This window comes from Panthera uncia, chromosome B1 (assembly GCF_023721935.1).
Source record: "Panthera uncia isolate 11264 chromosome B1, Puncia_PCG_1.0, whole genome shotgun sequence".
Lineage (NCBI taxonomy): Eukaryota > Metazoa > Chordata > Mammalia > Carnivora > Felidae > Panthera > Panthera uncia.
Window position 1 is genome coordinate 151,321,354 of NC_064811.1, and position 14,737 is coordinate 151,336,090.

Consider the following 14,737-nt stretch of genomic DNA (forward strand, 5'->3'; position numbering starts at 1 on the left):
TCCAACTTCACACTTCTGCTTTGTGTGGATCCATCAGGCTTTGCGCGTTGGGGAAATGGGGGTGGAGTGAGATGCTGTGATGTCATGTACCTCGGATTAAGAGTCACAGAATATTGATCTGGTGATACTTAATCCTATTGCGTGACTCTTGTATGACTTTGGATTCATCTACCTCACTAAAAGCCTCTTTGTCCCAAGTTATAAAATGGAAATTAGTTGTATTGTCTTGAGTATGTTATGAGGTAGGCCCATTTGGTTTTTTTTGTTCTTTAATCAGTTCTGTCATTTGGTCAGTGATACTTCCTTTAGTAGGTGTTAGTTACTTCATTTGGTTAACATCTATTGAACATCTATCATGTGCCAGACATTGTACTAGGTGCTGAGGATATAAAAAATGAATGAGATGGTCCATCCCCTCAAGATACTTATAGATGTTATTATAAAAGTATTCTGAAACAACATGACTAAGAGCAATGAGAAATTCTTGTCTGGGATTAGTAGTTTGGAGGAGGGGGATACCTAACTTAAATGAATATGTAGGTGTCTGGGGAGGGTGGAGTCTAGGAAGACTTCCTGGAGGAGATCAAATGAGATAATGCATGTGAAAAGTCTTTGAGAAACCTAGGGTATTAACGTTAGTAAGTATTGTTATTTTAATAATGATTATTTGAGGACTTATTATACAACACTGGAGAGAGATCAAGATGTTTTTGAATGCTCAGAGGAGATTGGAAAGTGACAAGAGACATTTTGCTTGTTTAAAAATTTTAAAGGCTCAGGGCACCTGGGTGGCTCAGCCAGTTGAACTTCTGACTTTGGCTCAGGTCATGATCTCATGGTTCATGAGTTTGAGCCTCACATCAGGCTCGCTACTGTCAGCCTGTCAGTGGAGAGCCCACTTAAGATCCTCTATCCCCTTCTCTTTCTGGCCTTCCCCCGCTTGTGTGCACGTGCTCTCTCTCTGTAGAAAAAAAAGGACTCAATACAGAGTTTATGCATGAGACAACAAATTAGAGGTCAATGAATAAGTGTAGGTTAAATAGGGTGAAGCTTTTACATTAAGTCTCAGGATGGTCAGATTTAATAGATCTAAAACATTTTGAATTTTTCTTTTTGTGTTGAATTTTCCATTTTGGTGCTTACTTAAACTTTTCTTTATAGTTAATGTTTCTACTTTGAGGCTTTTTATTTGTCAGATACAATTTTTCCTTAAACATTATTCTTTTTCATTGCTATGGCAAAATAGAAAATTATGATTTTCAAAGTTTTTTATATATATGTGTCAGGATTATGTTGGCTGCAAGTAACAGGAAAATATAATAGGATTTAAGTTCTTTAGAATGTGAATTGTTATCTATTTTGTTCATTATTTTCAGTATTCAAAATGCACTAGCATCTAATAGGTGACTTCAATATATATTTAAATGAATAAATGAAAGAATGAATGGTGAGAGGGCTGATATAGTGGCTCCAAGATGCTGTTAGGGACCTAGATTCCTTCCAGCTCTCCACATGGAGCCAGCTCTGTAGTAATACCCTTATTCTCATAGTTCAAAATCTTAGCTCTTAGAACCAAGATGTGACAGCATGCCTACTCCCTTTAAGGAGAATTCCCAGATGACTTTACATCTCATTCACTAAAACTTAGTCCTATGGCCAGACTGAGCTGCAAGGGCATCTGGGAAATATAGTCTCTTAGTTCCACGGCAAGGTGCTTAGCTAAAATTTGGGTTCCTTTACTAGAAAGAAAAGGAGATGGGGTAAGAGGAGACAACTAGTCAACTCTTTCATACATACCATCTTTCTTGTTCCTCATTAAAATTCTTGTAAGGTAAATCATATTATAGCTCTGTACTGTTATTTATGAAACTAGAATTCAGTTTGGTTAAGTAACTATTTTTAGAGCTTGTAACATTTAAAAAAATGAAGATCCCATCCCATGATCTTTCAAGTGCATCTTGCTGTCTCCTTTTAGCAGTAATGGCAATGAAGTAGTAAATCTGTGCAGACATTCATTTCTTGATGTCTCAGTTTTCAGAAACAGGTCTGGTATAATACACACTAACATGGGTGATGCAGCACTGCTATGCCTGTGTGAAGGGTTTAGAATCATTTTTGTTTGTTGCTTATTCATATGATCTAATTTAACAGTTGTCTTCTGTTGCTTCTGTCATTAAAGAAACTAAATTTTTTGTTTAGATTAGATGAGGGGTGGCATCGTATGTTTGTCCATCTTGTGGGTCTCCACCCGTGGCTTCTAAACTTTCCTAATTCTCAAAGCTGCTACTTTATTTGGCATCTACAGAAAATAAATGTGGTGTTTTTTTTTTTTTTTTTTTAGTTTTCAGAGACAGCATTGGCTATTTTACTCTGTTGGGCTTAATGTTCACTGAAAAACAAAGTGTAGATGTGTAAACTCCAAATGTGGTTGTCTGAGTAGTGATACTTGTAATGCATTTCATAGGATAGCAGGGTTTTATTTGACAATGCAATGTGTATCTATGACTTGTTTCCACTTAGGATATTGAGTCTTTGATGTCTGAGGGTAACAAGTCTCGTACAGTTGCTGCCACGAACATGAATGAGGAGAGCAGTCGATCCCATGCAGTCTTCAAAATCACCCTTACCCATACTTTATATGATGTGAAGTCTGGGGTAGGTATTCAGATGCCTGACCTTTTTGTTTGTTTGTTTGTTTAATATTTTAAAAGTGGATCATGATTTATCTTACTCTATTTCTTCAAGTGTCATATAACTTAGAATCTTAGCTAGACATGGGTATGAATTAGGAGTCAGCAAGAAACAGAAGCCACTGTAGATTAACAGAAAGGGATTTAACAGAGGGAATTGGGTGATTACAGCGTTGTTAGAACACCTGAGGGGGAGTGGGCTCTAGAGTAAATCTCTAGGAATAATCACACAGATCTCCCCCATCAAGGATGAGACTACCTCTGAGGCTACCACCAGGGCTGTGAGATCCAGGCATGCTCAGTAGCTGTGATCTAGGCCATAGGAGTTAATGAAGCTGCCTCTTAGTGACCTGGAAGCTGGAGAATGTAAGCTGAGACACTTGTAGAAAACCTCATATTTCCGTGATCCTGCTTGCCAGCAGAAAACAGCCAAAACAGTCTGGGGGATGACCTCTACTTTACTTCTCCTTTCCAAATCTGAAGCACATGTATCTGCTTGACAGAACCTAAGTCACATCATGAACCCTGGCTGTAAGGGAATCTGAAAAATGTAGTTTTTAGCCCCATCCTGTCCAACTAAAGGAACGTGGAACAGAAGTTAAACATGCTGATGGTTCACGGTCTCTGCCACAGAATTTTTTGAGCTTTAAACTTTGGTGGCTGACTGCAGAAGCTAATGTTAACTCTAGCTAATTTAGTAGAGATTCTTTTGAAATGTTCTCTTCTGCTAAACAGCTAAGTATTAGAAGGAATAAACTATACTGGGGAAATTGTACTATAAAAGTATCAGATTTGTAGAGTAATGTTTTGAATACTTGGTTTTGAAGCTTATGAAGAGTAAACAGAGCCAGAAATGTATATGCTTCCACCATACTGAAACTTCTTGGTTTACTACTTACTTTTTATGTGAATATTTGCATATTTTATTATGATGCCTTACCCCCCACCCCAGCAAATCAGTTTCAAATGCCAGAAGCTAAAATAATCATGCTGGCAAAATGCTAGATTTTGGTAAGATTTTCATTTGCTGAAAGCATATTTTTCTTTTTTTTGCCATCACAGAAAGATTAGTGTAACAACAAAGAGTTCTTTGTTTTCTGTTTCCTTTTCAGCATAAAACAAAAAACATACTGATGACTTTTTTTTTAAACCAAAAGTACTTTTGATTTGGGAAGCCAAATATCCTTTTGTTAGCAACATAGTTTATTTATGGAAATAAATATAAATGTGTATATTAAAGAAAAGTTTAAAAAAATAATTCAGTCTGGGGGGTGCCTGGGTGGCTCAGTCAGTTAAGCATCTGACTTCGGCTCAGGTCATGATCTCACGGTTTGTGAGTTTGAGCCCCACATCAGGCTCTGTGCTGACAGCTCAGAGCCTGGAGCCTGCTTCCAATTCTGTGTCTCCCTCTCTCTCTGCCCTTCTCTTGCTCTGACTCTCTCCCTCTCAAAAGTAAATAAACATTAAAAAAAAAAAAAGATCCAGTCTGTAGATTTGGGCATTGCTTTCCCACATTTCTTGTATTTCTGCTGAAGTATAAAATATGTGTTATGTGTGTGATTACATTACAGAACATTTTTGATAAAGGACATATCAATATATGTGTATATATATAATAACTAGAAAAATATGTAAGTTTATACTTGAAACTATGAAGTAAGGGAATTATTATATATAAATAATATGAAAAACTTAAGCAAGTGTTGGGTTTTTGAGAGACCCCATTATATAAAATTTTAATTTTTTTTTTTTTTACATCAGTAAGAATTGCAAATATTTTCCTTCAGGGTTATTGGTAAATATTTGTGAAATTTTAAACAACTTTATGTCATTAAAATTTATATTTTACAAGTGCTGTTATATGAAAATTTTATTGGGCTCCCTTCAAATATCCCATTTTGGGGGCACTATTTTTCTGAGGCAGCTTTCACTCTTGTCTGAATTAGTAAAGCCATGAATATTTTGTGTGTATCTATCTACTACTAGACTGGACAGTTCTCTTACTGTTTTATGTGAGCACAAGATAATTTTGAAATAACAGTGAATGTTTTAATAAAGGATTTAGATAATAAAATCATTCGGTAGAGATGTAGCATTTTCTGTATTCTTTAACTGTTTATAAGTGTTTGTTGATTTACTTTGTAGACATCTGGAGAGAAAGTGGGCAAACTGAGCTTGGTTGACTTAGCTGGCAGTGAGCGAGCAACGAAAACTGGAGCTGCAGGGGACAGGTTGAAGGAGGGGAGCAACATCAACAAGTAAGTTTTCCAGAAGCTTACTTTTATTACTTTACTGACTTAAGAGCCAAATGGGGAACTTCTGTGGTTATTAAAAGAATAAGGTTCTGGAATTATTGAGGCTATATTGAATAAATAATTGAGAATTTTTTCATATATATATACTTTTTTCAAATATATATCTATATTTATATAGACATAGATATTTATGGGCCCAAGCATATTTTATGTTTTGTTGAGATGTCTGATGGGGCTGAAGAGCACAGTCAAGTCAGAGGTTTCTCAAGAGCAGCCCTACTGAGATTTGGAGTGATTCTTTGTCCCAGGGACTGTTCTTTTGTGTTGTAGGATGTTTAGCAGCATCCCTGGCCTTACTCACTAGATGGCAGTAGTACCTGCCACCTCTCTTCTCCCACCCCCAGTTGTAACAACCCAAACATATCTGTGGACATTGCCAGCTGCTCCCTGTTTGGGGCACAGTAGCCCTCCACGGGAGAACCACTGGTCTAAGCTATGGAAAAGCTGTTGAGACATCTCAGCCTGGGTGTCACGGTCTGAGCAAACATCAACCTGTGTACTAGCCACGTTGAGCTTTTCCTTTTATGACTGTTGTGGTGCTTATTTATACCAAGAAGCCAGGGTTTTATAAAGTAATATTTTGTGTACCAATTCCTTTAAATGGTTATATTTTCTACCTCAAGCTAAATTATTAGCTCCTGTGGGCAGGAATCCAGAAGGAAACACAGTGAGAGTCACTTACTGGAGATCATAAAAGACCATCATCCAGATGCTATGTTGTTATTATATTATTGAATGGTGATATATATGAATGATATTGTGTGTGATATATTTATAGATATATATGACATATAGATAGATAGATATACTGACACACATATATAAATGTTTTTGCCTTATACTAAGTTTTAATTAATTGTATTGTGTTTGTGGCTTCCTTTCTTAAATATATGTGGTGTTTGTATCTTATCTTAACCTAAAGGTTTACAGCTCATGCTGCTATTTACAAAAATGAAAAAAAATAACAGAGCTAAGCAATTTAATTGCTTGCAGTAGTATTAGAAGGATATTAGCTTTTAGAGTTCATGGGTTTTTAAACTGAGCAGCAAAATGCTGATGGCAGTGCTGTTCTAATGCAGGTACAAGGCATCTTGATGTTCGGTTTTGTGCTAAAATATGATACTTAATATACTCAGTTTTTTATGGTTATTCCGGTTTGTTGCACCATGCAGGTCCCTCACGACCCTCGGTCTCGTTATCTCAGCCCTAGCAGATCAGAGTGCTGGCAAAAACAAGAATAAATTTGTTCCATATCGTGACTCAGTTCTCACTTGGCTGCTCAAAGTAAGCTCCCTACCACCCCACCCCCATCCTTTCTGGCGTACTCTTAGTGGTTGGTAGAAAGGAAGAGAAGAGAAGAGTAGATTGTTAATTCCTCCCAATTACCATTTCTTCTAATAATGTTCAAGTTTAAACTCTTACATGATAATAGTTTCAGTAGATTAAGCACCTGATTCATCAGAATCTGGAAGCAATGGGATTTAGGGCACACTGAATCACACAGTTGCCTCTGAGATTTTGGGGTGTAGCAGAAGGACCTCCTGCTAATCTGATAGCTGAGTGAGTCATAGGAAAGGATTTCCACTGTCTTATGGACTCAGCTGGACTACTCTGTCTTTCTCACAGACTCCTTTTGTTTGACTGACATTTTGGACCTTGTTTTTCTGTTTAACATCAAGACTACTCATGATCATTTTAATTTACTTTCATCTTAGGTGTTTAGTTTAAGGATACAGAGTAGAGCACACAGTCATTAATTTGTTAATTGACTTAGTATGTGTAAGATAGATGGAAATGAGAAAGAAAAAAGACTATGGAGTGCTATGAGGAGAATGTAAAGAAATGTAAGACCCTCCTCCCTCTATAATAGCTCAGGATCTAGTAAGGGAGATAAGATGTGTACACAAAATATTATAAAAGAGTCAGTGATTCCATAAGAGAGATAGTAAGGACATGTAATAGGTGTTTGGTGAAGAGAGAGGCTATTTCCAGGTCTCTTCTCGTCTTCAAGTTTCCCTGTAGTCTCTTTTTTTTTTTTTTTAAAGTTTATTTATTTTGAGAGAGAGAGAGAGAGAATAAGCAGGGGAGGGGAACATAGAGATGGAGAGAGAGAATCCCAAGTAGGCTTTATGCTGCCAGCGCAGAGCCTGACACGGAGCTCAATCTCAGGAACCATGAGATCATGATTTGAGCCAAAATCAAGAGTGAGACACTTAACCGACTGAGCCACCTAGGCAGGCGCCCCTCCCTGTAGTCCTCTTGGAGGTGTCGTGGTGAATTGGCTATGGGACTGGGAGCTAGAGGATTGAAAATCCAGTGACAGTTTAACTCTGTATAGAGTTACCAACCTAGAACAAAATATTTTACCTAATACTTTTTTTTCTATTTTTTTTAAATAAAGAAATAATTTTATGAGCTCTGTTTAGTTTTGTGATAGGTTATTCTGTCACTGATCAAGACTTTATTGAACACCTGTTGCTCACTGTGCTAGGGGTTGAGAATATAACACTTAGTATAGGACACAACTCCTTTTTTTGGCTGTTTTAAAATTTTATTTTATTTTTTATTTTAATTCCAGTGTAGTTAACATACAATGTTACATTAGTTTCAGGTGTACAATATAGTGATTCAACAATTCCATACATCACCCAGTGCTCATCACGACAAGTGCACCTCCTAATCCCCATACCATAATTCACCTCCCCACCCCTGTAATCATCAGTTTGTTCTTTATAGTTATGAGTCAGCTTCTTGGTTTGTCTCCCTCTCTCTCTTTTGTTGTTCCCTTTGCTTGTTTGTTTTGTTTCTTAAATTCCACATATGAGTGAGATCATGCAATATTTGTCTTTCCCTGACTGACTTATTTTTGCTTAGTATTATTCTCTGTAGCTCTATCCATGTCATTGCAAATGGCAAGATTTCATTCCTTTTCATGGCTGAATAATATTCCATTGTGTGTATATACCACTTCTTTATCGATTCATCAGTTGATGGACACTTGGGCTGCTTTTGTAATTTGGCTATTGTAAAAAGTACTGCTATAAACACTGGGGTGCATGTATCCTTTTACATTAGTGTTTTTGTATTGTTTGGGTACATACCCAGCAGTGGGATTACTAGATTTTAGGGTACTTCTATTTTTAACTTTTTGAGGAACCTCCATACTTTTTCCAGAGTTTCTGCACCATTTTACTTTCCACGAACAGTGCAAGAGGGTTCCTTTTTTTCCACATCCTCTCCAGCACTTATTATTTTTGTGTGTTTTTTATTTTAGCCATTCTGAGAGGTATGAAGTAATTTTAATTTGCATTTCCCTGATGATGAGTGATGTTGAGCACTTTTCATGTGTCTGTTGGCCATCTGGATGTCTTCTTTGGAGAAATGTCTGTTCATGTCTTCTGCCCATTTTCTAATTGGATTGTTCATTATTTATTTTTTTGGTGTTGATTTGCGTAAATTCTTTGTATATTTTGGATACTAACTCTTTATCACGTAAGTCATTTGCAAATAATCTTCTTTCATTCAGTAGGTTGCCTTTCAGTTTCATTTACTGTTTCCTTCACTGTGCAGAAGCTTTTTATTTTGAAGTAGTCCTAATAGTTTATTTTTGCTTTTATTTCCCTTGCCTCCGGAGATATATCTAGACAAATGTTGCTATAGCCAATGTCGCAGACATTTCTGTGCTCTCTTCTAGGATTTTGTTTTAAATTTTTTTAACGTTTATTTATTTTTGAGAGAGAGAGAGAGCGGGGGAGGGGCAGAGAGACAGAGGGATACATAGAATCTGAAGCAGGCTCCAGGCTCCAAGCTGTCAGCACAGAGCCCAATTTGGGGTTCAAACCCACAAACCATGATATCATGACCTGAGCTGAAGTCAGACTCTTAACCGACTGAGCCACCCAGGTGCCCCTCTTCTAGGATTTTTTATGGTTTCTCCTCAATTAAAGGTGTTTTTAATCCATTTTGAATTTATTTTTGTGGGTGGTGTAAGATAAGTGGTCCAGTTTCATTCTGGACCACTCAGTACATTCATTCAAATGTAGCTGACACCCTTTTTTGAAGAGACTTTCTTTTTCCCATTGGATATTCTTTCCTGCTTTGTCGAAGATAAATTGACCATGTAATTGTGGGTTTATTTTTGGGTTTTCTGTTCCGCCTCATTGATCTATATGTCTGTTTTTGTGCCAGTACCATTACATTTTGATTTCTCCAGCCTTGTAATATAACTTGAAATTTGGAATTGTTTTCCAAAATTGCTGTGACTATTCAGGGTCTTTTGTGGTTCCATACAAATTTTAGGATTTTTTCTTACAGTTCTGTGAAAAACGCTATTAGTATTTTGATAGGGACTGCATTAAATGTGTAGACTGCTTTGGGTAGTATGGACATTTTAACAATATTTGTTATTCCAAGGTGACACAACTTTTGACTTATCTATAATATGTTTATAAAGGAAGCTGGGTTTTCTTCTATTTTCTACTCTCTCAAAAGGTTAGTGGTATTCATCTTTACTTTCTAGAACTCTGCACACCATTTGAGCATGCTTCATTAAGTGAAACTGGCCACAGTGTAAAAAATCAGGTAGATTACTTCCATTGGCCAAAATGCAAAAAAAAAAAAAAAAAAAAAAAAATAGAAATTTAAAACAAAAGAATAAACAAACAAAATTTGATAATTAAAAAACACTTGTAGATAGGTCTTGAATTTAAGGGGTATTACAAAACATTAATCATGCTGGTCATCAGTAATTAACCTTGAAATCTCATGTGTTTAATTTCCAGGAGACATTTTGATAAGATACTCATTTATTCCTCAGACTTTCCCACAGAAACGTTTCCTGATAATTCATGATTATTCCCTGGATGTGCCTGATTTAAAAGACATAATATTCATTGTCCTGTTTCAGTGTTACTACCTCAGTCCATTTAAACAAACACTAGGAAATATCTTTTATTAAATTAATTCACAGAATTAAAATAGCCAGTGTAATTATTGAGTGTCCATTCCATAGGTTGGAGGCCAGAAGAATCAATTACTTTGCAAAGTGCTTCATACACATGATCTCATTTACTTCTCTGAAAGCAAATGGTAATGTTCCCATGTTACAGTGGGACAGTGGTCGCAGAAATAAGATTAGGGCTGACTTCGCTGCCCATCTTCTCTTGCCTAGGCTATGTAGTGTACATCCTGTCAAAGGTTACTTTTTGTTAGAAGGAGAAACACTTTACTTTTACCACATGTTGATAGAAATTCATGAAAATACTTGAAGAGCAAAACTAAATATTTTCGAAAACTCACTTTATCTTCTGTTCAATAAAATTAGGTTGTAATTATAACATCCGTGTGTCAGTTCTTAGGCTAAAAAAATGAAGTTTTCTTGTCATGTTTTTTACTTGAAAACTATGTGACCTTCTTTGTCATGTGTAACTTTTGCAGCAAGATCACAAGTGGGGCATTTTTGCAAAACTTATTCCGAGGTTTAAACAGTTTTCCCAAAGGCCTCTCAGAATCCATTGATACATAAATCAGTCTCCTTTGAAGTAGCTTTTATGTCCTTTTTGCTCTGTCCTTCTTTAATTCTAAATTAGTCTAACTCTCCCTGACCCTTGTTCGACTTCGTATGATTCTAGTATTCTCCAACATAGCTATCATTGAACTCATAAAATTGCTCAGCCTTTATCAGATTTGCAGTTTCTTTTAAAAGTGTTTTTGCATTGTATTTGCATTATAATTGTGTTATGCTCTTGATATTTACCACATCTGAGCGTCAGAGAAAATGAGTACCCTAGGTGATTTGGTGGGGCATACATATGAGTGCTCTTCTGTCACTCTTCTCTCCGGGTGGGTTGAGTGGTTACTCATTTGGTAAGTGGTCAGTGTAGAACCATTTCTTATCAAGAGATTTTTTTGCTTCTCTGTGTAACCTTCTAAATGTGAGCCTCTTAACATCAAATAATTTCTGGTAATAAACACTCAAATAATACGTATCTTTTGACTTCATCCACCTTCTTCGTTCTTACTGCCACTTACCTAATGAAGGCAACTTTCATCCCTTGCCTGGATGATTGAAACATCTCCCTTGAGTTTTTTTATTAATCCATTCCTTCTTTATAGTAAGGTTGTACTGTCTTAAAATTAATACTCTTCTTAAACTTCAGTCTCGTCAATAATTCTGTTAGAGGCCCTTATGATAAAGTCCAAATTCTTTAATGACTTGTGACTTAATAGGCCTTCAGTAATCTGACCCCTCACTACCTCTTATTGTTCTCCTTGCTCTTAATATGATCAGTCCTAGCTAAGTGTTGAGTCCTCTTACTTCTAGGACATTATTCTTACTGTGTTTGGAACATTCTTCCTCCTCTCTGCAATCTCCCCTCCCACTGCCCTCCCCATAAATCTTTATCTGGACAATGCTTATTCATCTTAGGTCTCAAATGTCACTTTCTCTGAAAGTCTTCCCTACCGTTTCAAGACTGGGCTTTCTGCTCATTCTCTGTTTTCTGTGACCATGTTGTGTTTATCCCTACTCTAGTTCTTACCGTGTTGTATGTAGAGCACCACCCTCTAGATGTAAACGCTGTAAAGAGCTGAGTGAATGAGTACCTTCAGCTCTGCTCTGAACCAGCATTATGACCTTTGGTAAGTCTGTCAATCTTCCTGGGTCTCAATTTCTCATCTGTAAAATGAAGTAATTTCATTAGATGACTTCAAAGAGTTCTTTCAGCTTCAAAAAATCCTGCCTTCCAAAATTCAATTTCTTTCCTATGTCCATTTAATTTGCAATTGCCACATTTGAAACAAAGCTTGCCTGATTTGCCTAATTAAACAATTAAAGAGTAACAAGAAGCTTTATACTTTCTCCTTGAATGAGTGCCAGTTCTTTTGTTGCTGTTTCCTTTTTGCTAATGGCATGAGGCCATTTTTGAATATAAGCATATTGTTACTCATGCACAAGGGCTTTTAAAATATCAAGTATTTGTCATTTGCCAGGTTTCCTTTTCTCAGCACAAATTAAAGCACAATATGCATGCTTTTTCCCTTTGGTAGTTATTGTTACAAATCCCCTTTTACCCAATAGCATTTGCTGTTCATGTGGGCTAACAGAATGCCATAGTTCTTGAAGGGCAACACTCTACCATGGTGCTGTTGGTGAACTGAATTATAATCTGACATGTAATTCATGTGATCTTTATATATAACATTGGAATTTCATTAATGTGCATCTTGGTATTCTTCTGGACGTTGCCAAAGCTGGGCACCAACAGTGTGATATCAGTGTCTAGAAGCGAAGAGGAAAGCAAGTGATCACACAGACTTGGCAGAAGTTGCTTCTGCTTTCTAGAGTCCAGATTACTTATGTTTCCTTCCTTTTCATGTGCTGGAGTGTATTTCCTTCAAAGACCTCATTAAGCTTTATTTTCTGTGGAAAACCTAGTTTTCAGTAGTGGATGAATAAACAGATACATAGTCTGGGATTGTATTGAACTGTTAGCAGTACCTAGGGAATTATTTTGACTCTGGCACTAAGACAAAATAACTTGGAAAGCTATCCAGTCACCTTACTTGCTCCTCAGATCTGAGCTCTCGCTCTGTTGCCAAGTGGCACTTTGTTGCTATATTATTGTGGGTAACTGTGGGGGAGTGAAATCATATTGGACTTGAAGGCAGAATACAACTGGATTAGAATATTGTTCAGTTTACTAGTTCTGGATGTTTAGGCAGAGTATTTGACCTGCTTTGTCAGAACAAACCTCTGGTTTTTGTTTTGTTTTTTATCTGTAAAATAATTCACAAAAGGCTGAGGACTAAGTAAAATTTGTACAAGGATGGTATAAATCACAGATTGCACAAACAAATTTTAGATATATTGATAATTGGAAAAACCTTCTATCTTCAAAGGTAAAAAGTTGGCTTTTTTATGATCTTTGATTCCCCATATTGGCCTGCTTGAGAATCCATAATTCAGTGATATCCTATTGCTGAAAGAGGGTATCAGATCTCTTTTTTTGGGTTGTTCTTTTCATCTTGGGATAGTATATTAGTGTATTATTAGATGTCTATTGCTATGTAACAGATTACCCCTAAAACTTAATAGCTAAAAACAACAACCATTTATTATCTCATAGTTTCTGTGGGTCAGGATTCTGGGTGTGGCCTAACCAAGTGGTTCTGGCTGGGGTCTCCCATGTGGCTGCAATCAAAGTGTCATCTGGGGCCGTCATTGCAAGGTTTGACCTGGGGTTGGATCTGCTCACCTCAGTGGTTGTTGGCAGGCTCCAGAAGATCTCTTTCCATATTCACTTTTGAGGTCTCTTCATAGGGCCACCTCACTTCATGACAGTGGTTTCCCAAGAGTGAGAGAAAATACTCACAACAGAAGCCATAGTCTTTTTATAATCTAACCTCAAAAGTGACATGCCATCACTTCTGCTGTATTCTGTTCCTTAGAGGTAAATCAGAAGTCCTGCCCACACTCAAGAGAGGGGGATGGTACTGAGGTATGAATACCTGGAGATGAGGATCCTGGGGGGCTGTCTTAGAGGCCGCCTGCCACAGGTGGGTGACATACAGCCTTTGGATGGTGAAGCGGAGTCCGGGTGGACTTGATTTCTAGTTTTGTAATTCTGAGTTATATGTAGTTGTTTTTTAGTGTTGTCAAGTGAAAATTTTTTGAATTTGTTGGAGCCTGTTCTAAAGCCCATTTCACCATACTGATCAGTTTTAGTATAATGAAGAGAGTATCTTTTCTTCAGCACCCTTGTCTGAACTGTAGAAGTGGTCGTGTAGAAAGTAAAGCCTTTTGAGTAGTTTTTGAAGTGCTGTCAGAGGGAATAAAATCAGGTGCCTCCAACATATCTTTTGTTTTAAAGACTATAATTCTACCTAGAATTCTTGAAAAATTCTTGAAAAAAATTACAAGATGACTGATAGTCTGTAACAGCAACACTTTCTGAGTCATTATTTAGGCTTCACATAGATTCCATGTACATGGCATCATGCTCTAGATTGTAGGTAATCACTCTTTGATCAGATAACAAATAACATTATGATTGTTCAGTTTCTCTAAGGAAGATTTTTAGTCATTTAAGAAATCATTGTTTTTTGTTTTGAGAAGTGCGCTGACTTACGACATCATATTGCCTGTTAGAAGAGGACAAATTAACTTAGAACCAATTGTTATTAAACTGAAATAAATGGAGCCTTTTTTGTATTTCCCCGTCCTTTCTTAATAACCAGATCTCCCTTCTGCAGAAACATAGCTTGGCAGAGAAGAAAGAGCATGGGACTGGGGTTCAGCATATCAGTATTTCAGTTCTAGTTTTGTCCTTAAATATGTGTTCTCTCACCCTTTCTGACTTCATCTTTCTCATATGATGTTTTCTTCCAACTTAAAAATCCTACTCAATTTCATTCTTCATCTAGGACAGTCTTGGGGGTAACAGCAAGACAGCCATGGTGGCCACTGTTAGTCCAGCCGCCGATAACTATGATGAAACCCTTTCAACTCTGCGGTATGCAGACCGTGCCAAGCACATCGTGAACCATGCTGTGGTGAATGAGGATCCTAATGCACGAATTATCCGGGATCTCCGGGAAGAAGTAGAAAAACTCCGAGAACAGCTAACTAAAGCAGAGGTATAAGGCACAGCCAAGCCACACTTTATGGGTCTAGGAAAAGCTAGAACTTGAATTTTCTTCCCCTTAGCTGTAAGTGCTAAGTACTCCACTTAA

General features: G+C 37.0%; 1 protein-coding gene across 3 annotated transcripts in view; it reads left to right on the top strand.

Moving 5' to 3' along the window:
* KIF13B (kinesin family member 13B) overlaps window positions 1–14,737 on the top strand; it is a 199,708-nt gene that overhangs the window by 80,203 nt on the left and 104,768 nt on the right. For all 3 annotated transcript variants that reach the window (XM_049632357.1, XM_049632358.1, XM_049632359.1), the window contains exons 8-11: window positions 2,521–2,655; window positions 4,836–4,948; window positions 6,178–6,289; window positions 14,429–14,641. In XM_049632357.1, coding sequence (XP_049488314.1) covers window positions 2,521–2,655; window positions 4,836–4,948; window positions 6,178–6,289; window positions 14,429–14,641 — 573 coding nt within the window. The remainder of the gene's footprint in view (window positions 1–2,520; window positions 2,656–4,835; window positions 4,949–6,177; window positions 6,290–14,428; window positions 14,642–14,737) is intronic.